The sequence below is a fragment of the Muntiacus reevesi genome, chromosome 18 (assembly GCF_963930625.1).
Source record: "Muntiacus reevesi chromosome 18, mMunRee1.1, whole genome shotgun sequence".
Lineage (NCBI taxonomy): Eukaryota > Metazoa > Chordata > Mammalia > Artiodactyla > Cervidae > Muntiacus > Muntiacus reevesi.
The window spans coordinates 22,522,182-22,549,878 of NC_089266.1; the positions used below are offsets into that span (position 1 = coordinate 22,522,182).

The 27,697-nt window shown below is 35.7% G+C and overlaps 1 protein-coding gene and 2 pseudogenes across 7 annotated transcripts in view; all 3 read right to left on the bottom strand.

Annotated features, from left to right (window-relative positions):
• Positions 1–27,697, bottom strand: part of LOC136149795 (large ribosomal subunit protein eL19-like) — a 239,275-nt pseudogene that overhangs the window by 28,345 nt on the left and 183,233 nt on the right.
• The window catches only part of CDK12 (cyclin dependent kinase 12), a 51,746-nt gene that overhangs the window by 15,862 nt on the left and 8,187 nt on the right, over positions 1–27,697 (bottom strand). For all 7 annotated transcript variants that reach the window (XR_010659611.1, XM_065908660.1, XM_065908662.1 and 4 more), the window contains exons 3-13: positions 22,651–22,827; positions 21,623–21,762; positions 20,919–21,089; positions 17,661–17,850; positions 12,400–12,456; positions 11,926–12,027; positions 6,690–6,767; positions 5,546–5,662; positions 5,038–5,169; positions 3,198–3,409; positions 1,802–2,254 (exon numbers count right to left, since the gene is read on the bottom strand). Coding sequence is in view for 6 of the 7 variants with exons in the window: in XM_065908660.1 (XP_065764732.1) it covers positions 1,802–2,254; positions 3,198–3,409; positions 5,038–5,169; positions 5,546–5,662; positions 6,690–6,767; positions 11,926–12,027; positions 12,400–12,456; positions 17,661–17,850; positions 20,919–21,089; positions 21,623–21,762; positions 22,651–22,827 (1,829 nt within the window). In the remaining variant the exon portion in view is untranslated. The remainder of the gene's footprint in view (positions 1–1,801; positions 2,255–3,197; positions 3,410–5,037; positions 5,170–5,545; positions 5,663–6,689; positions 6,768–11,925; positions 12,028–12,399; positions 12,457–17,660; positions 17,851–20,918; positions 21,090–21,622; positions 21,763–22,650; positions 22,828–27,697) is intronic.
• LOC136150506 (U4 spliceosomal RNA) lies at positions 4,330–4,497 on the bottom strand (annotated as a pseudogene).

Below are 27,697 nucleotides of genomic sequence, written 5' to 3' on the forward strand. Positions count from 1 at the left end.
ATTCAAAGTGTTAACAATATTGCCAACCCTTAACAGTCTGTACCAATGGTGAGAGAGATCAATGAAATATACAAATAACTGAAAATTTCATTTTACTAATTAGATTCAACCATAACCATTTCTCAACAAGTACAGAATACCTAAATAGTAGTCAAAGTGATAGATTTTTACCTTCGCTGGCTAATTCGGTCTGCCCTCTGGTGGAAGTGCTGATGAACAGCAAAACAGCCACGTAAGAGGTAGCAGGAGCAAGATAGAGGCATGGGAGAGTCACCAACTGGATAATCCAGAAGTGACTGGAATACTTAGGGATGGCACTTTTACTCTCCTCTGAAAAGTAAATCCAGTAATTTCTGGCCATGAGTCAGGCCTAAATTTTAGTTCATTTTCACCATTTGGCTGATAGTTTGCTGACTTAATTATTGGATGAATTTCTTTCAATCACTATGCCATTTAACTTGAATACTTCTTTCAGTTATTGATTATAGTTGAATTTTTTTTTCTTTTTTGGTTGGTGAGGGGATGGGTGGTGGTACAAGGGAGGACAGTATGAGAGATGAGACAAAGAGACCTGCTTTAATTCTAGATTTGCTTTCTCTGTTATTCCACATCCCATAGTCTGTTAAAAACTATTGGAATTGTTATGACAGAATAGCAAAGTGAATTAAGAAACACATTCATTAAGAAAGTACAGGAATTCTAGTTCTGCCTCTGCCAATAATATGGTTCCAGCAGTGGGACCATAGGCAGGCTTATTTAAATTCCCTAGATTGCAGTTTCCTTATCCACACAGTAAAGAGGGTAATTTATTTGTTATTTTTTTTTTTAACTTTACATACAATAACTTATTTGATCCTGTACCAGTGGAAATAAGGCATATACTCTGTACCAACCGATTTGAAATGTGAATGCAACACCCTAAAAATTGAAGGTTAGTGTACTCCAACAGCCCTTGTACATCTTCTCATTTCCCCAATTCATGGGGTCTTCATGGACAGCAAAAATTTCCAAGGAGTTGAAAACACTTACAGATAAGTAAAGATTTTAGAAATAAAGACTATGAATCAGAATTGACTAGAAAATTTAAACTTCTTTTCCCTCGAATAAATTGAATCATGCTGTGCTTATATAAGATCAAGGTATACATATTTTCTTTTTTCAGATTTTTAAAAAATAATAATGTTCAGTTCCTAATCTGGGGTCCATTCACTTATCCTTCAGGAACACAGATTTAAAGAAATCATTTTTATATGCTATTTTTGGAAAGGAAATGTACGGTGTTAATTATCTGCTTAGAAATCTTCTCAAATCATTCTTTGGGAGATTAACAATGATATTTTATTAGGGGTTTCTTGACTGTATGTTTCCAGGAACTCAGTACCTAGCATCCACTGTTCTAGAGTACAAGTGGCTATTTGTACAATCTGATAATGGTTTGCTTGGAAGACAGATTTTCAAGTGCTAGTACTAGTTGACCACCACACACACAGTGGTTCAAGATGCATCAGTAGCTATAGCTGTGGTTTTCTTGTGTGAGAACACAGGGACTTTACTTACCTACTTCCTAGGAAAGGGAAAAATGGAAAAACAATCAGTATACAAGAAAGGTGCTTTAAGAAGCTTTGAGACTTAAATAAAAGAAGTTGGGCAAGAAATGCATCACTTGGTGCTATGTTCTTCTATAGACTAAGTTACAGAAAAACTGAAACTGAGGCTACTGATGTGAAAAAGAAAACATTAGAGATTTTTAAGAGGATCAACAGCACCTGAGCTCAATGAGATTCATGACCGGTCTGTTTACCTGCTGCCTCCTCCTGTGGCATTGTGGGAGTTCTTCGGGGCCCCTGTGGCCCACTGTTCTTGTCACTGTTGTTTTCCTCCAGGTTGCCTGCTGGCTCCTGGGTTTTCATCAGTTGACTCAAGAGAACTGCCAACATATTCTGCATGTCAGCTGGTGTGCTTGAAGCTTCAGGGGTTGTCTGTTCTGCTGAAGGCTGGACTGCTGGGGCAGGGGCTATCTCCTTCAAAGATTCCTCTGGGGCTGTGGGCTCTGAGTCCTGCTGTTGGGAAGTGGCAGCCGTTAGGGCACTGATGGATTGGTTCAGGGCCTCCAGCTGCTGTTGCATCTCTGGGTTGGAGTGGATGTTAAGCAGCTGCGCCATTTGAGGAATGCTCAGGTCCGTTTGGCTCTGCAGCAGGTTCAGTAACACTGCCAATTCACTTTGATTCAACTGCTGTGTGATATCACCGAGGCCTGTGGAGAGACAGTGGAACCAATATAAGAGGATGAGGCGAGGCGAGGCAAGGCAAAGACCTTTGCCGTCTTCAACTGACAATAGCAACTTGCAATATCCAATGAATGAAGTTTCATTTTGAATGTCTCATTTTTCATGCCTCCAATTGTGACACATTTGTTATTCTTTCTATTTTCATTTAAAAATACAGGGACTAATTAAAATATCTCTGTATTGTGAGTAAAAGTAACTTTATCTATATTCTTCAAGGTCAGTGATTTTTAGCCCTTATTGTATACATCAGGAGAGATTTTAAAATTCAGAACCCTTAGCTCCTGTCCCTAGAAATCTGGCAATTGTTCGGAGGTGTTTATGTTTAAAGCTTTTTAGATGATTATAATGTGCAGCCAGTGTTGAAAACCACTGTTTTAAATAGACAACGAAGGAAAAGTGAGCCAAGGAACAAAGTTGTAATTCAGAAAAAAAGGTTGTACCACAGGAGAGCTACTTTGTTGTTTACAAAGATTCATTATTACACAGTTTTGGATATATTTAGATCAAATAACAGTCTACAGAACTAACTACATTTAGTGACTGTGATTTAACATGATTAAATTCTAAGGTCTTATCAAATCTAACACAGACAGGGCTCTGATTATATGTTAGGGAGCGATGGGTAAACTAATTTTTAAATTCAGCTTACCTAATTCACTGATTTATGCCACACTGAATTGAGAGATTAGTTTTCAGGATAGGGAAATAATCTATTAAGTTTTCTAGACCACATGTACAAATCTGGGCTTATCTCCTTTTCCCCTTACATAATGAGGATATCAAACTCTTTATTAATGCTTCAGTGGCTAAAAATTAAAACACACACACACAGACACAAATCCTTACACTTGACCTTCAATATCTGCCAAGTGCTTACTAAAAGCACAAAGGCTCCTTCCCAGCACTGACCTATTGCATCCCCAGCCCCAGGTTCCACCTTGCCAGGAGCAGGCTGAGGTGGTGCTGGGCTGCTGTTCTTTACAGGCTCAGCACTTGTCCCTGAGATAGTTTCTTTTCGAGAGGCTTTGGGTGGAGGTGGCTCTTCTACCAAAACACCACTTTGTCGCTGCCGTCGCCGTTTCTTACTCCATAATTCATGGCAATCCTGCCAGTGGGGAAGGCTGGAAAAAGACAAAAGGAGAAATGTGTGTGGGAATGTGCACTACTGAGTGAATGGAGGAACAAGAGATTAAAATGGGAAGGCAAAGAGCAAGGGGAAATGGAAAGGATAAAGAAAATATAAAAATAACCAGAAAAGTTAGTAAACAGCAGCAGTGTAAATAGAATCATGGCATATGGTAGTCTGAGGAACTAAAGATCCAAATGCCCAAAGGATTTCTTTCTACAGTGAGAAATGAAGATCTTGCTAATAACAGAGACACACCTGTTCTATAAAAATGTCCATATTCCAGTCAAATGGTAAAGTTTTATAATTGTGCTTAGCATAACAAAAATTGAGACTTTATTTTTCTTGGTCAAGTTTTAATAGGGAATAAACAGAACAAAGGTGACTGCCTTCTTAATATTTACAAAAAGCCCAGGCAAGGTAGTAATTTAAATCTTGGAACCACATGAGCACATTGTAATTAAACCATCTCTGTGTAAAATCAATTTATGTGTTCCTTGGTCTCTAAGGACCAAAAAACTTGTTCTTTTTTCTTTCTGCCCACTGAATTTCCATGACTGAATATTTTCATTTGTGAGGTTTAATACATTTTTGGACTTTCCAATACTCAATAAATTCTAGTAAGTTAAATCTTACCACAACACAGATTACCACTGCCAAAATTTCCAATTTTTGCTAAACTTACATACTTCAGTCACATTCAATGCATCAAAATTCAAACACAATAAATGAATTAGGACATTTCTTTGGATTATCAGATTTGTAGTTATTATCTGTTCATATACTAACATCTCATACATTTAAGATACAATGTTCCTATAAGAAAGAAATGCCCACAAACTCAGACGTGAAAGTTATAATGCTGTCAGTGAAAATCAAAGGCTTCTATCAGAATGTGAGATGGGAAGTGTAGAACCTCTGAGGATCCCACATAATAGAGAAAATTAATAAGATTCTGATAGAAGAAAGACACATTCAGAGACCATATTTTCTTTTGTTTTTTTCTTTTGTTTTTTTTTCAATTAGCAATAATCGCGCCTCAGATAAACCTCATTGGCTACGATACTGCCACTGGGCAAAGCTTAGAGACCATATTTTCTATATAAAAATTCAGGACACACGGTCTGATAGATAAACTACTAGTTCAATCCCTGGTCAGAAAACTAGATCTCACATGCCACAACCAGGAGTTCTCATGCCATAACTAAAGATCCCACATGCCACAGCTAAGACCTGGTACAGCCAAACAAATACATATTAAAAAAAATAAATACATAAAATAAAATTAGGACTGTTCTTGCACATATGGGATAACATGATCATTGCAGATATTGAGAATTAAAACACATGAAATGTTTAGAAGCAAAAACTAGAAGGAATACTGTCAAAGAGGCTCTATAGAGCAATCTGCTGGGGCTCCAGGGACAAATAGCTTAGTTCAGTTAGAACAAACACCATATCTAAATGTGTCCCTTATTTAAAAACACAAAGCAATAAACTTCTATCAGCCATAATACTCAAGGACACCTCTCGATTTGGTTGGCCACTGCAGCTTCTTTTTTAAAAAACCTATTATTTTGAGTTTCTCAGGTTTAGAGTCACTACAAGGCCACCAGAACTTACTCTGGAGGATCCATTTTGCTGAGCTCAACATCTTTAAGGAAATCACTCTGTAGAGTCTGTTCAGCTGTACAACGTTTGCTAGGATCTAACGTCAGCATGTGGTCCAGTAAATCAAGTGCTGCTGAAGGAATGCTGTAGAAAGGGAAGAACAAAAGAACAAGTTCACAATGACTCCACAGTTCTTAAACCTGTAACCTTATGCCAAAGGTCTCTGAATTTCTAGCTCCATGTAAAAACCATGGGAAGGGAGTTGGAACCTGGCTAAATAAGAGAGCAGATTTGCTTCCACACAGGATTCAAGAAATGCAATAGTACCACAGGTAGAAAACATGAAGCCTTGAATGCAAGACTATGATAAAACTCATAATGCTCAAAAATAAACTGTTTTCCTACAGTGTGCTGGCATAATAAACTGGGACAGCACTAACTCCCCAGGACAGGAAAAAGCTAAGTACAAACAACAGCCAAACACATAAACAAACTAGATGTACATATGTGTCAAACTCACAAAGAGAATTCTTCTCGTAGGCGCCGTCTATATTGCTTCTTCGGTTTCATTGTATTGAAGTAGGGCAGCTTGATAACATCAGGCCACACAGCTGGACAAGGGCTACCACAGAGTCGACTGAAAACAAAGCAAAAAGCAAGAACAAGGAAGTGAGTGAGCATTATAAATTTTAGAGATTCTAGAAGCAGAAATGATTACCTCCTCAGGTTATGGGGGCTTTTGGCTTATTAAACTAAAAGGCATACAGAGAGGTAAAACCTGACCTCACTGCTTTAAGGACAGAGGAGTCGGTTAAAAAATAGTAATGAGAAAATACTGGCACAATAGTCCAAAGTGATTCACACATTTGGCTTTGTAAGACATGTTCTTAATGTCCCACATAGATTTTCATTACCAGTTTTGTTCTGTTCAGTTAGCATTAATTTCAAAGAGCTGAACTGGTCCTATAACGTCCTTGTAGGGAAAACTAGCAGAAGAGAGCTTAAGACTGGAATTCTGATGGAAAACTGAGTTTACTGCATAACACATAATGGGTTATACACCACCTTTTATAAAGTCTATATTAGCTTGTCATATTCTTCCTTTTAATCTTATTGCAAAACAAAACAAAAAAACAAAACTCAAATTTCATCCCAATCCCAGACCTTACCCAAACCCTCTATTAAAGGCTCTCTTTTATAATTATCTGTTTACATGATGCATCACTTACTAAACTCTGAGTTCTTTGAAGGCAGGGACCTATTTCTGAATCCTAAAGTTTAACAGTGATAGGAATTTGTTAGAGAATAGGCTCAATGAATGTTTGCTGAATAAAGTTGATCTTAATCTAACCTAAATAAAAATAAACAACTATTCTGAAAACAGCATGCTTTTACATGAAGAACTAATAAAAACTATGCAAATTAAGTGAAATACACTTACTTATATATACATATAAGTATGTGTGTGTGTGTGTATATATATATACACATACACACTTTCTGTATACAGCCCATGACAAAATATATGGTAAACCTGACTGAAGAGAAACTTACTTGGACATAAGGAGCATAAATCATTTAGCAGAATGAATGAAAAGTATCAGAAATTAGAGGATGAGATTACTGATCAACCTTGGGCACTCAGAGCACATACACAGCTATACCTGATCAGTTCTAGCTGAGCCAGTTCCAGATTGGCTTGAAAAATAGGCTTCTTTGTGAACAGTTCCCCAAGAATGCATCTAGAAAGAATAAAATTGAGAGGTCAGAAGAGAAATCCCTGGAGCTTATTTAAAGTGTATTTCAATAAAAAAATAAATAAAGTGTATTTCAATAAACTTTCATAGTCTATCAGGTTGCATCTGATATACTAAAAAAGCCCGAAACTAAGGGCCTGACTTTCATAAAAGAAAATACTTCTTATGGTGAAAATAATATTAAAGATTAAGATTTGCTGGTAGATCAAACTTTTGCCACCTATAAAGGACAGCCTATAAGCAGAGACAAGAAGTCAAGAGACTTTCCTGGTAGTCCAGTGGTTAAGACTCCATGCTTCCAATGCAGGGGGCATGTGCTCAATCCCTGGTGGGGGAACTAAGATCCTACAAGTCACATAGTGTGGCAAAAAAATAAAGAAAACAGGAGTCAAGAGCCCTTTTCTACCAATTCCACTGTAGATTAAGGAAATCGCTAAACACTAAAAAACTCCACACTTCAATTTTACAAAGATGCTGAGCAGTTCCAGTAAGAATAATATTAGCCTTTTGCTTCATCTGCTCTGCAGAATGGGCATTATATACAGCCCTCTTGACATTATATTTGTAAAGTTCATTGTCATCAGTCAGAATCAGTTTCAACAGAACTTTCAAATATATTATGCTTAAATTCTTTCACCATTTTGAAAAGGCCTTTCAAAACTATATGACATATTTACACAGTCTCCAAGTATCTCTCCATAAATTATTTATTAATTATAAAAGGAAAACTAGTAACTATTTAGTAGTGAAAAAAACAACACCTGAGCTAAGTGACCAAAGTAACATCACCAGAAAAAGGCAAGCAGGGTGCATGTGAGTACAAATGTAATACCTTAAAAAGAACACTTCTGAAATATAAAAGAATGAAATTCTGCCATCTGCAACATGGATGGACCTAGAGGGTATTATGCTTAAGTGAAATAAGTCAGATAAATACAGTATATTACCATTTATATGTATAATCTAAAGAATAAAACAAATGAAAAGAATGTAACAAAACAGAAACAAACTCACAGATATAGGGAAAAAACTAATGATTACCAGTGGGGAGAAGGAACTGGAAAAAGAGCAATATAGGGGTAGGGGATTATGTATAAAATAAATAAGCTACAAGGACAGGAATACAGTCAATATTTTACAGTAACTTGAAATGGAGTATAATCTACAAAAATTTTGAATCATTATGTTGTATACCTGATATTTTAAATTAACTAAACTTAAAATTTCAGCCAAAATCAAAACCGAAAAAAAGCCAAGTAACTGTTTCAGATTAAAGAATGAAAACTAAATGTAATATGTGCTACTAGACTGGATCCTCTATTACATGAGGTATTGTTCCCAGGACATTATAAGCGTACTGACAAAATTAGTGTGTGAGTATATAAAACTACTGGAGAAGGAAATGGCAACCCATTCCAGTGTTCTTGCCTGGGAAATCCCAAGGACAGAGGAGCCTGGCGGGCTACAGTTCGCGGGGTCACAAGAGTTAGACACAATTTAGCAACTACACCACCATCACTACCATATAAAATCACTTTGAAATGGTCCTGGAAAAAAGATATACAGTATACATATACAAACATACATATTATTCTAGGAATATACTGTATGTTATATTATATATAAGTACATATATATATATTATATATATATGCATCTAGAGACCATGCTCTGCAACAAGAAAAACCACCACAATGAGAAGCTTGAGCACTGCAACTGGAGACTAGCCCCCGCTAGTCACAACTAGAGAAAAGTCCATGCAGCAAGAAGACCCAGCACAGCCAAAAATAAACAAATAAAATTATTTAAAGAAGGAAATGTGGCAAGTTAAAAATCAGTAAAACTAACATAAATGATCTTCAGATAATTATGTTGAGTAAAAGCTGCCAGTGTGAAAAAAGAACATCTACATTATGATTCTATTTACCACAAAATTCTAGAAATAAAAATCAATCTAAAGAAGACAGCAGAAGAGTGGGTGCGGGGAATGGGATGACGTGGACAGTAAAGAGGGACTACAAAGGAACACATGGATAATTTTGCGGCACATTACTTTGGTTGTGGTGGTGGTTTTACCAATGTCAAAACTTAAATTATACATGTTAAATATATGCAGTTTATTATAAATCTCAATTGAAAGGTTAAAAAAATTAGTAAATCTGAATAAAGGCTATACTAACATTCTTTGTATTATCCTAGTATCTTTTCTAATTATTTCAAAATAAATTTAAAATATGAAAAAAATTACATCAATACTCTATACTTTTTATACCTGAAATATTTTTTTCAAAAAGGAAAGAAAAAAAAAAAAGGGACAACAAATCTCTTTACTGGCCTGTGTTCTGAAATGAGATTTATTTACAAATACTCCTGAAACCAGTGTTTACAGACAGCCCTCCATATCTGTAGGTACCATATCCACAGATTCAACCAACCATGAACTGAAAATATTCAGAAAATAATTTCCAGAAAGCTTCAAAAAATCAAAACTTAAATTTGTCATGCTGGCAGCTATTGGAGCATTTACAGTGTTTAGGTATTATAAGCAATCAGAGATGACTGAAAATATAGTGGAGGATAGGTGGGAGGGTGTGTATAGGCTATATGTAAATGCTACACTATTTAATATAACACACTTGAGCATCCCCAGGATTTTGCATGAAGGTTGTATCCACAACCCTGCTGTGGATACAAGAGACGACTATAATACAGTTTAACTTTGAAATTCTTTAGCTTGACAAAATTTGAGAAAGCAAACAAACGTAGCTTTTAAAGTTATCAGCAATTTTCTTTTGGCATTTGTTAACCTCAAATTCTTACTTCCAATAGTCTCTCGAAACTTATCCAGAGAAAGAAAAGTGCAAGCAAAATTTGTTTCTAATATTAACTGCCAAATCAAATTCCAAATACAGTGTTATCACAACAGGTAAAATAAAACACAGAAAGAACAACCCTGCTGAGTTTACAGACTCTAGGTACAATGTGTTGTACTAGTCTGTGTGGTTTCTCCCTTGATTTTCACACTGAACTGCTCTGCTCCATCGATTAATTCTGCCAAGAACATTCCACAAAAACATCTTCAGAGAGACTACCACGGATCTCCAAAGTATTAAGTGCACATCAAAAGTCAAGCAAAATCTCAATTCGATGAGTCGCTGGGCTGTTAAAGAAAGCATAATTTTCTACAATTTTAATTTTCAACTGTGTTTTTGTGTTTTCAGTTTCTAGTCCTTCAGTGAGGAAGACATCGTTATGTAATCAACACTTGGCTACTGCATTGAGGTGGTAGATTGCACAGAAATAATACCAACAGAGCTATGAACTTTCCCTGTGCATCTTAATGGGGCGTTAACTTTAGAGCCTAGCTGTGACAATTTAAACGCTAATACTGTTAAAGCAAATAGTCCAGAACACAAACACGCCCAGCTTGAGTCAGTAAAATTTAACTAAAGCTTCATGAGTTGGGTAGGCTACTACAGAAATTAAGCTCTTTCTCCATCACCCTTTTGAATTTTGAAATAAAAGCCCTGTAGTTCTCCTTTGAAAGAATGACATTAATAGAGAAGATAAAGGATGGAAAAAAGTGATATGCTCCCTGTGAAGTATATGTGTCAGAATCCTAAAGTGTGGAGGTCAAGGTCAGTGTGGATATATAAATAATACTGCTTAAGAAACAATTAACTAACAAGTCCCATTTAAAATGTCTATACCCCTAACATACAAACTGTGGTCTCTAAATATAATTTTCTACTAAAAGGACACCTTCAGAGAAACAGCCAATTCCAGGTCTGTGGCAGGAAATGAACTAGAAGAGACCAGAACCAGCAAACAATAGAGGCTATCAGTTCCCCTGTGGCTGAGTCAAAAGGTCCCAAGAATTAACCTGAATAAACTCCCAATGACTGAAGACTGGGTAGTTTGAAGAGGAATAAGGATGATAACTCTAATGAATTAAAACATGTCAAATATATTTAAATCCATGAGTTCATAATGACACTAAAACCAAATGACCACAATGACTAAAAATCAAACCCCAAACAACCTCTCTTTGGTCATCTTTGGAAGATAACAGTAAGCCACCTTATTATTTTGAAAACTGGTAAATAAAACGAAAGATTTAAACCTTTAATAAAACCCTTTAAAAAACTTTTTTTTGGCCCCGCCCAGGCGGCTTGTGGAATTTCAGCTCCCCGACCAGGGGCTGAACCCATGCTCTCACCAGTGAAAATGTGGAGTTTTAACCACTGGACTGCCAGGTAACTTCCTAATTAAGCCTTTTCAATATCATCTGTACCCAAGGTTAGCCAAATAGATAACCTTTCTTTATTCCAAGAAAGAATGAAATGATTAGACTATCATACCACAAAAAAACCTAAATGAATTGATGGATGCAGACCACTAATAGCTAACAACACTTCCAAACGAGACAATTACATATTACATAAAATGGTGTGTGATATATGTAACTCCACTCCAATAGGGATGAATATTTTATTAGACATTGTTTAGAACTGCCTGTGTAAGAGAATAATAAAAAGCTGACTAATTTGTAATGGATTTTTAAAAATTGTTTTTAAATTTTCTACAGATAATGCACCCAGTTATTGCCTGTACTCTGGACAAGAGGCTCCCACCACTTCCTACTCCCAACTAGGATTCACAAGTGACTATGTGATCTGTCAGAAGTACACAAAACCACCTGTAAAATAGTTTCAGGGTCAGTGGGTATTGGGAATCAGACCTGAATTCACCTACAATTTATAGGGAATAAAAAGAGAACTATGCTAAAAAAAATCACCATGAGGATGTAATCAGCAAAGTCTAGATGGTGACAAACTTTTTAGGACAAATAAACCAATTTCTTCTTAAAAAAAAAAATTATAAGGAGGGGGACCTAAGAGAGATGGAGGGGGAATCTAAAATTAAAAGATGAGATATCAATTGCAATCTATGAATCTTATTTGAAACTATGTGTCTGATATTAAGAAATATTTAACAGATTTCTTTGAACTCTGGCTAAAAGTTGATCCCTATCCTTTTGAACTTAAAGAAGAGCTGCAAAAAACAAATGGAGAGATAAAACACGACACAAGTTCATCAGTATGTCAGTTAGAAACAAAAAAAAAGATGAAAGGAATCTTACCCACAGCTCCAAACATCTATCGCTGGTGTATAACGCTCCTCTCCCAGCAGAAGTTCTGGAGGTCGGTACCACAGAGTAATAACTTTGTTTGTATAAGGACGGCTGAAAAGTAAAATACAACCATGACATAAATTTACAATGGTTGCTGATGAAAAATACTTGTATAATTAAATGCAAATTGAAACAGCTGTCAACTGGAGATGGGATCATCAAAACAGCTCCATAGCAACCTAACAGTTCTAAAGTAAACTGGACAGAAGATGATGAAGAAATAACTTCCATTCCAATTGGGGTTGATTTATTTCAGTCTAAAGCGGTTCAAGAATTCAGAAAGAATTGTCTAAAATCTAGGTGGTAACACGTTTAGAAAATTATGGAACTCTTCAGTTACTGCAATTTACAGAATACTAGCATATCCAAGAATAAAAAGCACTTTTTCCTATTTCCCACATGTAATTTTGATGAATGACTCACCTCTCTTCAGAATTATAGAGTCGAGCAAGTCCAAAATCTGCTAGTTTGATCTGCCCACTGTAAAACAAAAAATAATTATTTTCATAAGTAACAACAGGAGCTTCCAAATTACACTTAAAAAGTGCTGGGACTTCCCTGACAGTCCAGCGGTCAAGACTTGGAGTTTCTGTTGCAGGGGGCACAGGTTCAATCCCTGATCGGAGAACTAAGATCCCATGTGCAGCAAGATGAGACACACACACACACAAAAGTCAAGTGCTAATTTAGGAGTTAAAGGAATTACAAAAGTGAATTTAAACCTTTTCGTTCTGCTCTTAATGGTAACTCTCCCAGATTAAGTTTCTTTGACCACACCATTCCACAAAGCCTAAGGGAGTTTTTTTTTAGACTACTATTATGTTTTTGGATTTGATTCCTTAACTAAGTATTTATTTCTTGGCAAACAACAGTGACTAGAACCTGCTAGATTAAATACTTATGGTTGGGGAAAAACTGAATGGGCTATTTCAGATCAAGGGAGATTTAAGAGTCCTAACAACTAAATCCAACTCATAATCCCTGACTGATTCTGGCTTGAACAAATTAGCTCCACAAAAGACTGTTTTTTTATTCTGGCCACGCCATGGGGTTTGCTGGATCTTAGTTCCCCAACCAGGGATTGAATCTGGGCAACAACAGTAAAAGTGCCAAGTCCTAACCACTGGACTTCCAGGGAACTCCCTACAAAAGATATTTTTGACATAACTGAAAAAACATAAAATATGGACTGTTAGAAAATAATATATAATAATTCTGTCAGAGTATTTAGGGTCAAACATACTGATATAATTTGGTTTAAAATAAGTAAGGCAGAAAAATAAGGGAGCAAATACAGCAAAATGTTAATTGTTATATAATGCTAATGTTAAAGAGACCACACCTATGTTTCACTCTGCTAAATATCCTTCCTTTGACAGTGAATCAAGTAATATTTTAGTAAAATGCAACACAAAATGCTGGGAAACTATTTAAAAACCATAATTAACTATTGGATTAATCATACCTATCTCAATTTTTGTGTACAGTTTGTATTACCTCTTGGGGAATGAAAAGCCAGTTGACTATTTTTAAAGGACTGGGGATATCACAGGTGTTTGACAGCTCAGATCTAGCAGAAAAATGAGATAGAAGAGGGGGAAAATAGGCTATTCTATGAGGTGCTCCTCAAAATCTGAGCAACAGGACAAAATATTAAAACCAGGTAACTACTAGCAACAAAATTTTACATTAAATCAACTCAACATTCCTAATAAAGATAATGGGCACCTTACCCACTTGTCCCATACCTCATCACATTTTAAGTTCAATTTATAAACAATTTCTGAGAAAAGCAAAAAGGAAAGAAATAGCTGTCTTAAGTCCTATATTGAGACCAAAAGGGTTCCTCAAATTCCTTGGCATCCTTACTTTGATCCAAAGACTCAAGGTAAGTTCTACTATGGTACAACTTAAAAATTAAAATGGCAATAGAGGCACTTTCTCGGTGATCCAGTGGTTTAAGAATCAGCCTGCTAATGCAGGGAACACGGGTTCAATCCTTGCTCTGGGGTGATTCCATTTGCAGCAGGGCAACTAAGCCTGTGCACCTCTACTACTAAGCCCACACTCCGCAAAGAGAGAAGCCACCACAGTGAGAAGCCTGCATCGCGGTGAGACAGCGGTCACTGCACACCGCAACTAGAGAAAGTCCACGTGTAGCAACAAAGACCCAGTACAGCTAAACAAATAAATATAATTAATAATTAATTAATTAATTAAGTTTAAATAAAAATTTTAAAAAGATGGTGGAAATAAAAAAATTTATTTAAAAAAATAGCAATAGATATATGGTTATGGAAAATCAAGCTAGACCTAAATATCACCAGAACCTAGTTTATTTCCTAATCCATCCCCATACCCTCTTACTCTCAGTAAATAACCTTCTTCACTGGAAACAGATGTCATCAAGTGGGAGCTATTTAACATTGTTTTACCTATACTTATTCACACCTCTAACCTTGCTTTCTCCTTTTCCTTCAATTACAGGAAAAAAGTGTCAATCTCTTTTCCTGTTCAAGGATAATCAGTACTACCACCTCTAGCTTTGATGCCATCTCCTCTAGAACCTCCTTTCTTTAAATTACTTTGGTTCTTTCCTGAATCTTCAACTTTCCCCTCTTTATTGACTTTCTTTTTCCTTAGCATTTAAGTATGCTCAAAGCTCTGCATCCTTAATAAAAAATTAATAAAAACAAACAATAAAAGTCACAACTACAATTACCTTCCCATTAATTATGCTACCTACCCACTTACCCCACACTTTTACCACTGACCTTTTTATTTTCAGATTCTCTTCTTGAGTCTTAAAACCTATTACATCACCTGACATCTATAACCACGCATTTCTTTTTTTTTTTTTTTTAACCTCGCATTTCTTAAACCTGCCAATTTTGCATTCATGATATTTCCTTATTTTCTTCTGATCTATCTGACCAGTTTCTCATCTTCTCATATCTTTTCTATGCTTGGTAAACTCCTGAATCTACACTGCTGGTTTGAAACTCCCATGTGATCATATGCCTATTTGATATCACTACCCTGGATATATTAAAATGCCCTGAATATATTATAGTATGGGGTTTCCTCTTTTGCCTGATGCATCCTATTCTTCCTTTATTCCCTATATTGATCACTGTGCTGCCCATCTAGATAGTTTCTCAAGTGAGAAATCTGTGAGTACACTGGTTCATTCCCCACCATTCACTCTCTCATCAAGTCTTCTGATCTACCAAGTCCATGCTGTCCATCCTCTACTAGCAATGCCTTGGTTAGTTTAGGTTCAGACCATTTCTTATATTTTTAATAAGTCTGTGGGCCCCCAGTCCACACCCTATATAGTGACCATCCAGTGACTTTTCTAAAGCAGAAGACTAATTGGTCTCTCTTATATCTAAAATAATATGGTTTCATTTATAGTTGTGTAATTAAGACAAACATCACAAAGCCCAACCCTGCTATCCTCCCTCTCTCATCAACTGTTTTCCCTCCTTCATCCAGCTGAGGACTCCTCTCTATGCCATCTCACTCAAAAGTCTCTGTGCAGACAGAACTAAAAGGGCAAGAGCAGAGGCTGGTTGGATCAGACTAGACCATGAGACTCCTGTAGCCTGCTCTGAAAACTGAAAAGAAAATTCACTTTAGTCTAGAAGCTCACCAGCTTTCTGAACTCGGGAAGTTAGGGACAGAGAGGAGCTGGACCCACCAGAATGGACACCAAACAGGACTACAATTATTTCCTAGCCTTACACATCCCCTAACAGAAGAGCAAAAGGAACAGAAGAAAGTATATTAAAACTATAGTCCAGAAAACTGCAAGATGATAGGCATCATCATTAAAGTTTTTGATGCATTTTTACTGTATATATAGATGGTTTTAACCAAGTCCATCTTTAATAAGAACTGTGGTGGGTCACAGATATAGTGACAGAAAGGAATCTTTCAGTATCACATTTTATCTCATAAAGGTATTTAAGTACAAATAATAATTTTATAATAATTTGGACAATTAATGAAATAATGCATTAATTGTATAATTTGAAAACAAAAAATTACCCAGCACCTCTTAATGGCTGTCTCTTACAAATAAAATTTAAATTGGTTCCTTGCAACTGTCCAGCTTCATCTCGCCATTATGTGTTTCACTCTTCTTGCCCTAGCAACACTGACTCCTTTTCCAGTTTTTCAAACATGTTATGTTACTTTCACATTTATGCGCTTCTGTAAATTTTGCGAATTTGTAAATTCAATCTCTTTTGCCTAGAAATGTAACCCTCTGTTGTCATTCTTTCTGGTCAATTCCTATTCATTCCTTGAAATCACATCTTCCCACCTGTTCCCAAATCCGGGGGTAGGGGGCAGTTTAATAAATGTTTATAGAAATAAGCAATTTATTTGTTTAGCTTCCCACTAAATGCAACTCTCCAGGGACCAACCATCCAACATGGGACTTTAGGTGCTAAAACCAGGACAGCCCTGGGCAACCCTGAAGAGTTGGTCACCCCACTCCACAAAGATAGGAAACATGTCATAGTCATTCTATATTCTCATATATTAATAGATAATGTTTGTTAAACAGAACTGAACAGAAATATTTAATACAAAGAGTGCATCAGACAAGTTCAGTTCAGTTCAGTCACTCGGCTGTGTCCAACTCTTTGTGACCCCATGAACTGCAGCATGCCAGGCCTCCCTGTCCATCACCAACTCCCGGAGTTTACCCAAACTCATGTCCATTGAGTCAGTGATGCCATCCAACCATCTCATCCTCTGTCGTCCCCTTCTCCTCCTGCCCTCAATCCTTCCCAGCATCAGGGTCTTTTCAAATGAGTCAGCTCTTCGCATCAGGTGGCCAAAGTGAGTTTCAGCTTCAACATCAGTCCTTCCAGTAACACCCAGGACTGATCTCCTTTAGGATGGACTGGTTGGATCTCCTTGCATCAGACAAAGATGGCTATAAATAGCCTAATTACCTACAGAACCAACACTCGCCTTATTTCAATGGTTCCAGACTTGCTTTTTATTCTTCAATATGTAGGGCTATTACTCAAGGCTACTGTGAGTAACAAATGATATCACCAATTCACTTTAAGCAAACAGCCAAAGAGGAAGGAAGCAGATGATAAAAACTTCTGAAGAAATAACACTGCTCTTTACCAAATTCCTGTCCGTCTATACTATTAAAACCCAGGAGTAAGTGCTGGCAAAAATGTCAGTCCCCAACTACATCTGTGTTTACTCTGAAATTCGATAACTAAGAAAGTCTCAAAAGCAGCTATAAGAGCAGGTTTGTTTCTCTCAATGAAACAACAGAGAACTTCCTTAAGAACTCAATGTGTGTAGGAATTTGCCTAGGACCACAAAAGTATTACTAACTATGGCAAAAGCTCTCTGAATATTCCTGCAGGATGCGAGTGATTCTTTAAAATGTTTGCATTTAAAAAAACCTTTACAAATAAAATAAAAAATACCTTTACAATCCTATCTCCTTTAGCTCCTTACCAAGACTGTGTCTGAGACTCTGCTGATATCCCATCACAAGTTGTTCCTAAGATACAGACATCAGATGTACATAAACACAAACACTGCATTATTGGGTCTATCTATAACTCTTAATTAATTAGCTGAAACTAAGGGTGTCAGAAGAGAGGGAGAAAATGCTTAACCTCATATGGTTATTATGTTACCTGTTGTTCAGCAAAATGTTAGAACACTTAATATCCCGATGCAGGAAATTCTTTTTATGACAGTAATCCAATCCTTCCATTAGCTGTTTCATGAATGACTTGATATGGTCCTCAGAAAAGTGCACCAAACCAGATTCCAGAAGTCCCATTAAGTCATGGTCCATATATTCAAACACAAGGTAAAAGGCTCCTACATAGGATAAAAGAAAAAATTTAGAAAAGAGAAAAAGGATGCTGAAATAACAATGCCTTAATTTTTATATAGTTTTGGAGTTGACCATAAGCTCTCTAGAAAAAGATGTTTAATTGTATGTATGAAGAAACTAAAACTCCAGCAATTGAGTAACTTGCCCATTCTAATAATAAATAACAGAACTACTATTTGAATTAATCTTCTGACCCACAGTCTGGTGGTCTTTGGACTACCTACGTCTTGAAGGGGACAACTCCCCCAGTTAAGTTGTATAACTAGTCTTTTATGATCTAAATCAGTGGGCAAATTACAGATTGCTTGGGGCAAATCCCTTCTGTCTACTGCTGTAAATAAAGTTTTATTTGTAACACACAACCATGCCCATTTGTTACACACTGTCTAAGACTACTTTTGTAGACATCTTTACAGAAGTGTTAACAGCACTCACATAATGTGCCAGAGCTGCATGTAGTACAGACTATTAATGAAATTTATAGTATTTAAGAATCAAAAGAAAAATGAATCATCCAATTCAACATCCTAAATTTAAAAGTAGGTAAAAGGCTAAGAGAATTGTAAAAGATTTGAAATCCACATTCTCTTTACACTTTCAGCATGGTGCATGAGAGAGGCAAATTCTGTGACATACGAAACACTAGACCTAGTTATACTATGATCTATCCAGTCTAAAATTCTTCTCTCAGTAACATAAAGGCAAGGATTCTTAGTCTAGAGGGTAGGCTTCAAGGACTCTGAAACAGCATATAACATTTTAAACGTTTTTTTTGAAGAATGAATCCATGAGAGATATATATTTTTTTCCCATATTTTAAAAGGCCCATGGCTGTCAAAAAGTTAACAACCACTGGATTAAAAGAATACCTTAGCTTTAGTTAAGCCCTCCTACAAAAAAGAAAACACTAAAATTGCAAAAGAGGAGTGGATAAAGGATACAAAGAGACAACTCAAGAAAGAGAAAAATAAGTAAAATTCATAGACAAGGGAAAAAACTGGAATGCAATCCAAAATAATGGTATCACTCATACTTCACCTATCAGATAACAGTTTTTTAAAAAGATAAGTTCAACATTATGGAGGATTAAGTGAGATGGGACTCACTGGTGGGACATAAATTATTATACAATCTAAAATTAAATATGAAAATTTCTTTCACCAAATAATTCTATTTCTAGGAAACTATATTAAGAAATAAATCAAAATGCAAAGATTTATGCAAAGATGCTCAACGTGGTGCTATTATAATATTTTTTTAAACTGACAACTAATTGCTCAACAAGGACTGGTGAAATTAAATTTGGATTCATTTATCTTCATACATAGTCATTAAAACATGTTAATGATACAGGAAATTGCTTATGGCAAGTTATAAAACACTAAATACACCTTGATCTCAGTTATGTTAAAATAAATACAATATCTATGAAGTACCAGAAAGAAATATGCCAAAATGTTAATACTATATAGTGATTTTCTATGGATGGTAGTATACCGAAAGGGAGTGGGAGAGAAGTGATTGTCATTTTCCTTTTCTTATTCATCTGTATTTTTATTTCTTCCACAATAGGCATGCATCACATCCATTCTTTCACTTATTTTTTTGTGATTAAAACAAAATTTATTTTTTGGCCATTTCACATAGCATGTTAGTTTCCCTGACCGTGGATTGAACCCATGCCCACTGAAGTGAAAGCATGGAGTCCTAACCACTGGACTGCCAAGGACATCCTCAATTATTTTATGATTTTTTTTTAAGAAAAAGAATTTGAACAGTATATAGTAAATTACTTATACAGTACAGAATGATACGGATAAAAGTAAGCACCTGTCCAAAAGCAATCAATTAACATTTTCTTACTCGTTTTTACTCTGTATTATTTTTATAATCAGAAAAGGTTAAAAAACACACCCAGAAATATACCTAGTATACTTAATTCTATTCTGATCTAACTTTCATAAATTTATCTAAGCAGAATTTCCTTTTCTTTAAAACTACTTCTACCAAACTCAAGAGATACTACTCCCTTAATGCTAATGTCTCTGAGGCTCTATAAAGAAGTCCAACTTAACCAATACCCTCCTAATTTTATATATTTCAATCATATTTTCTCTTAATATCCCAGGCTATATTCACATATGCCATCTCTTTACAGTTGCCCATTTCTAAACCTTCAGATTTATTTTAACAGAAGTTGGCTGGATGTCATTCATAGACTACTACAATTTTAATCCCCAAAGACAAGTTACAAATCCAGGAAAACCACAATGTGACCTGAAGAAAATTGTTTTAGAAATACCTGCTTTGGATTCTAAACTGTTTGAGTACAAAGCTACGTTTAAAAAAAAAAAAAAAAGATGCATATAAATGAAGGAGGGCTTCCCAGTAGCTCAGCTGGTAAAGAATCCAACTGCAATGCAAGACACCCCGGTTCTGGGTCGGGAAGATTCCCTGGAGAAGGGCTAGGCTACCCACTCCAGTATTCTTGGGCTTTCCTGGTGGCTTCAGATGGTAAAGAATCTGCCTGCAATGTGGGAGACCTGGGTTTGAACCCTGGATTGGGAAGATCCCTTGGAGGAGGGCATGGCAACCTACTCCAGTATTCTTGCCTGGAGAATCCCCATGGATACAGTAACCTGGCGGGCTACAGTCCATGGGGTGGCAAAGCTTTGGACATGATTGAGTGACTAAGCACAGCATAAATGAAGGAAGGATGTAAAAATGAGAATAACTGTCTAATCTGGGTTTTAACTTTCATTACTATTATTATACTTTGTGAAAAACAAAAAACCCAAAAAGAACACTTCAAAATGTTGCTTGGAGAATCTTACATTTTTTATGTGCTGGCTTTATTATGTGTTACAGCACTCTAATTGTAATGATTAACAATCATTTCAAAAGTGTAAGAGTACACTGATGAGGATGGAGAGCAATGTATTAACATCTTAATTTTGATACGAATTAAAGAAGCTGGATTTGTTTAGTACACCTGTTAAGGGAAATAAAATGTACCAATCTACCATACAGAAACATGATTCTTTGCTAGTACCTTTGTCCTTCTTGAAATCCAGTGCATCCTGCTTATCTGTGACAATTTCCTTCATGTTAACAACACTTCGGTGGATCAGCTGACGAAGGATTTTGATCTCACGAATGGCTGTGATTGGGAAGCCCTCTTTTTCATTGTCCAGTCTCACCTTCTTCAGGGCCACCAGCTCTCCTGTTACAGCAAATTCAAACAGTTTTATCATAATTAGCATTTTCTGGCCACCATCATGAATCAACCAATATATGCTCTTACTCTGATAAACTTAATGCCTATTTTAATGCTACATGCAAGATACTTTTATATTGTTTTTTTAAAAAATCCCTACATCCCCTTTCTTATCTTTGATTTTTAAATGACTTTAAAATTTTAATTCAATATTCAATTAGGCCTAAAAATTTTGGATTAAAATATACCAAAAATTCAACTACTTCATTTTATTTTCAAGGACTAACTCCTTACCAAACAAAGAGCAACTTACAAATTTTATCTTTTCTTAAATCCCCCAAAACATTTTCAATGGACAACCAGAAGGAAGGTTTTTAGAAGATAATAATTATACTATGTTTTTGGAAATTTTTAGTCTATTTTGTAACTTTTGGAGACCAAATTAGAACTCGAAGTTTACTTTTGCTAAATTCACTTAAAACAGCAGTATGGCTAAATTTTTCACCTTCTGACATCTAGAATTCTTTGGCATTATTTACCTGTGTCTTTGTCCTTTGCTTTATATACCTGGCCATAAGTTCCCTCTCCAATAATCCCAATAATGTCAAACTTGTCCACACAGCGTTTCCCCCAGTCACTTTCTGTCTGTCTTCTTTCTCCATAACGCGGACAACAAATTCTAAAATAGGCAAAACAAAAAAAGAAAACAAACAAAAAAGTTGCTCTAAAAATTTAAGTGTATTTTTTTTTCCTGTGTCACATAGCTTGTGGAATCTTGTTTCCCAACCTGGAATCAAACCCATGACCTTCAGTAGAAGCTCAGAGTACTAACCATGCCAAGGAATTCCCTAAGTGTATACAAAGAACAAAACAGAATTCTTTTATGATGATTTCTTTGATTCCTCAGTCTTTTATCAGTTTCTTTATTAAAAAGGCAGGAATCAAATAATATAAGATAATAAACAGTCTCTCATAGTGGCTCAGATTTTTCTTTTTTTTTGCTTCAGGAAGACATAAGATCAAATAATAGAATTGCTGCTTACTTCCTAACTTCTTACTGGCTTTCTCAACTATAGAATGGGAAAATAATCCCTACATCATAGGCTTACTATAAAAGTAAAATGTAAAACTTTGGCAATAATATATGGTCAATAAATGGCAACTGTTTTTCTTACTAAGAGAAAAAGGCTAACAATCAGAAGAGCAAACTCAGATTCTACTACATTATGACATGGCAACTCATGTAGTTCAGGGGAAAAAAATCCTGCACCTATTAATTCGTCATTAATATGTACATGGTTGACATCCTCTGTATAAAAGGATTTTTTTCCTCTTTAATACTCTAAGTAGTATGAACTCAAAAGATACCATGGGATCAATGTTCATGGTAAACTTGAATTTGGGAAATTATTACTTTTCTAAAAAACATGACAAGGTATCTGGGGATGTAGATGAAATAATTTTATCTGTGAAAATAAAGGAAGATCTACATTAGGCCCAATCCTCTATGATCCTAATGGTATAGGTTGTGGTCCAAAGGTAGGGTTGGATCCTGCCAAAAACTCACTTTGGTCTCTTTTTGTATGGTTGCTGAGGTGGTGTGATTGCCTTTGGTTCTGGGGAGTCTGGGGGAGATGGATCCCCACCAGGGAGCTCTGGAGGGAGAGGGAGGTCTGTGAGTAGGTGCCGTGGTCTTTGTTCTTTCTCTTTCTTCACAGGTTTTGAAGGTATAGTTTCTTTCGGACTAAACAACAGAGAGGAAAAAAAGAAAACGATCACAATTAAAGAATGTGCAAATAAAACTCAAAAATTGTAATGTCTGATTATTAAGAGATCACAAAGATTTTACTTTTAAGGGAAAAGCCCCTGTAATATAACATAAAGAAATGGAGTTAATCACAGTTAAAGAGACTTGGATTTTGCAAAGAGAAATCTATAGTATATTAAAAAAAAAAAAGACCTGGGATATTATTTGTAGAAACTTTAATAAACTCTTTAATGTCCTCCCGAAGATGCTATCTGGATTTTTATTGAGATGAAATAAAATACAGGAAGTTATAATCTTAAATTTGCAAAGCACCACGGCAACCTGCGTAGTCACCAAACCTGCTCTAAAGATTTCAATAATGATCGAAAGCCCAACAGTATAATACTACTATGTTACTAAAGATATGGAGAGAAACTTGGAAAAAGCAAAGAGTATTTTAGAGTATTTTGTAAGAAATACAGCTAAGTTGGAAATCAAAATAAATGAAAAATTCACTGATTTATTCTACTGGTTGGGAAGAAAAGGCAATCATATTCAACTACCCAAAATGGATAAAAAACCCTCAAACTAAGAATCTAAGGAGAACGAGTCCAAGAGACTATTTCAGAATCATTAAAGCACTGGTGGCTCAAATGGTAATGGTAAAGAACCTTCCTGCCAATGCTGAAGACATGGGTTCAATCCCTGAGTTGGGAAGATCCCCAGGAGAAGGAAATGGCAACCTATGCCAGTACTTTTGCCTGGGAAATTTCATGGAAAAAGGAGCCTAGTGGGCTACAGTTCACAGGGTCACAAGAGTCAGACACAACAATGACTAAACAACAACAACAAAGTACTGGCAGCAGAAAGCCTCTCCAACAAATTATAATAGTCAGCAGGGGAACAAAAGGGATGGTTTTTCTGGACTAGAATAGAAAATTCAATTTTCAGATCTAATTTTTTAACCACCTCTACTTATGAGTAAAAGAAGGATTTTGTGCCATTCACATCCTCAGAAAAGACAGGCAGCATACTAATTCATGTATAGAAATAAAACCATGATAGTCTTTTGTATTCCATCACAGTATCAGAAGATTAAAAAGGATTTGAGAATCCTAACCACAGTAGGAACCTCTTCTACTTTTTCAGCAAGTGGTTATTAAGAGAAAGCTTTCATAAATACTACATAGAACCATAAATGCATCTAAGGGATAATATAGCTTGCAACGTATCTTTTTAAAGCATACTGCTACCTTCAGTGTGTGAAACACAATCTCAAAAGCTACTACTTCCTATTATTTTTCATCATTTTAATCTCAAAAATCATACAAAATAATAGAATTTAGTTTGTACCATATCAACCAGAACTGGGGTAGTCAAGGTAGAGCAAAACAATCATCTGAAATTTTCTGTTAAATTACTGATAGTGATGAACACACACCAACTTGCAGTAAGATTTTTCTACCCTGAAACAAAGTCTGTTACAAGAAAACTCTTGGGTCAGGATGTCAATAGATTTTTTAAATTTCCCCAATTTTTAAGACATTCAGAAAAGAAAATTCCTAATTTTTCAATTACTATGTCAAAATACTTTTTATAAACTTTAATTCATGATTCAAAAATAAAGTCCAGCTTGGTAGTGTGTCACTAGAATTAAATTAACTGAATTTTTTCACCATCATTTCAAGTAAGTTCAGTCTATATTTTACATTTACATCTCATTTTCTCCAAAATTTACTTTATGAGTTCAAATATTATTTGCTATTGTGAAGATGTACATTGCTTCTGAAAAAATTTATTTGAGTATGCTATTTCAAGAAAGAATTGAGTGTTTGATGGGATATGTACTACCAGTTTAGAGCACACAAGTTAAACAGAGGTTAAATTTTGTTTCAACAAATTCCACGTGTCAAAAACCTTGCAATAATGATGCATAAAATAAAAATGATAAAATTGCAATGCTTAGCAATGTTATGGTCTTTAGCCTTTAGTGTAGGGTACTCACTAAAATAAAGCTCTATATAGTTCTGAGAACATATGGTAGATGCAGAGAGGGTCTAACATAGTGGAAGAAATATTGAACACCTAAGCCATTACTTGAAGATTCAGTACCAGAAAGAACTGATTGACTCTATCAATATCAGTATTTCCTGCTTCTCCATTTATACCAGTAGATGGGTTCACTCATGGAGACAAAGTTGCATTAATGCCTGTGTATAACTAAAAAAAAAAAAAAAAGTTGTCAAATCCCAGAGTACTCAAATTTTAGAATATGGATAGTCTCTTGGAATTTATGTTGCTGGAATTTATTCTGTAGGTACAATGTAAACGCCTCTTATAGGTCTTTACTGTTAATTAAAAAAAAATGAATTTACATATGAACTACACAAAAAGAAAATTAACTTGTTTTTGGGTCATGTCACACAGCTTGTAGGTTCTTAATTCCCTGACCAGGGATGGAACTTGGGCCCAGAGCAGTGGAAGCTTGGAGTCCTAACCAGTGAAAAGTCAGGGAATTCCCCAAAATTAATTTTTGTAATTTTCAAATTTAAAATAAACTACTTTAAATATCCCCATCCCTGATGGCTCAGTGAATAAAGAATCTGCCAGCAATGCAGCAGACACAGGAGACATGGGTTCAATCCCTGGGTTGGGAAGATTGCCTGGAGGAAGAAATGGCAACACACTCCAGTATTCTTGCTTGGGAAATCCCATGGACAGAGGAGACTGGGTGACTAAACATGCACTTTAAATATGGTCATTTATCTCCTTCCTCTTCAAGAAGGTTGTTTAAAAAGTTTGATTTTTATAAACTTCTATTAAAATTTGAATGAACACATTAAAAACACTCTATTAGCATTCTAATAAAATAGAAATAGAAAACAAGCATTCTATTAGCAAAATCCTAAATTCAAATCTGACATTTAATAGGTCTTTTATACAAGAGTTCAGTACTTTAAAAATACAGCCTTTAAGAATCTTGTAGACTCTACTCAAGTCTGATAAAACTCCAGATGACACTGGGAGGACCCTGAGGAGTCGGGTGGAGAGGGAGGTGGGAGGGGGGATCGGGATGGGGAATACGTGTAACTATATGGCTGATTCATGTCAATGTATGACAAAACCCACTGAAATGTTGTGAAGTGACTGGCCTCCAACTAATAAAATAATATTAAAAAAAAAAAAAAAACACTCCAGATGAACCAGGCTATTCAAAAAATAGAGAAGAAAACAACATTTTAAAAACCCTACATGGTTAACTGAAAATTTAAAGAAGAGTATACAGATGATTGGACTTCCCAGGTGGCTCAGTGGTAAAGAACCTGCCTACCAATGCAGGAAACATAAGAGATGCAGGTTTGATCACTGGGTCAGGAAGATCCCCTGGAGGAGGGCATGGCAACCCACTCCAGTATTCTTGCCTGGAGAATCCCACTGACAGAGACACGGGGCAGGGGGAGTTACAGTCTGTAGGGTCGCACAGAGTCGGATACAACTGAAGCAATTTAGCCGCATGCATACGGATGATCTCCTTAAAAGAAACATATCTCCATGAACAGCTGTCAGTGAAGAATGCATTATATGAAAGTGGATGTTTGGAAGCCTTTGCTTCTAGAAACCAGGAATTGTAGACTGTCAATCAGAAAGATTTTTGCAAATACCATTAATTAAATTCACTCTTCCATTTGATACCTGGGTCTATATACTTCTGCTCAATAGATACACTATATATATACACACACACACACATAAGTTTGAAAGAGAGATTAATTCTTTTCCCAAAAGGACAAATCCTCTAATACAAGCTTTATATCATCCATGTGACAAATAATTTCTTAACTACATGCCCAATTTCATTTCACACAAGCCCTGACCCTGGTTCCTTCAGCAGTTTTATTTATTCAAATAATCAATATTTAATGACTACATTCTATGTTTTATGTTTAAAGTACTACAGGCAATAAAAAAATGTATAAGTCACATTTTCAACATTTAAGCTCCTGCAGTCTTCTATGACATAAAATACAGAGGAATAGAAGTTCTATTCACAACTTTCAGATTTCTTCCTAAAAAGTCTTCTTAATAAAATTATTTTTTCGGGACTTCCCTGGCAGTTCAGAGGTTAAGATTCAGCGCTTCCTATGCAGGGGGCACAAGTCTGATCTCTGGTTGAGTAACTAGGGTCCCAAATGCCACACGGACAAAAAAACCTTTTTTTAAATTAATAAACAAATGTTTTTCATGTGAAAGGTACAGCTGGTACATGGAAGGAGTGGCACCAAATAAGTAAATGAAGACAAAAACAGAAAAGCCATCTTGAATTTTAAGTTAGTACATAGTGAAAAAATAAAACTGATATTGGAAGAAATCTTCACTTCCATTTTTCTACCTTTAATAAGGACTATTAAATGAAACAGTTATACTTTTGAAATCAGAATTAATATGTAACGAAAATAATTTTTCTCACTTCTCTCTCGGAGTGTTCTCAAAGACAGTTACACATACTCAAATAAGCACTGAATGATCTTACTTTACCTTTCATTTAGAATCTGAAAGATAGAAATGTCTATGTGCCTTCTATCAAAATGGTTCCACCTCTGCAAATCTGCACTCTACCCTGACTCATGGTAGATAGGTTCAATGTCTACTTGGTTAGCCAAGTAAACATTTCAAAAGGAAGATTCCTAGCCACACTGATATGATTCTAGCCACTATGTAAACTAATATTTAAACAAGGTTCCCGTGGAAAGATAGTGGCCTAGATTCCCTCTGGATGACTTCTTTTTCAACAAAACTACAAAAATATATATTTTGTATCTATGATAAGTATATTGTGTACCTCAAACAAATTTTTCTACATAAATTT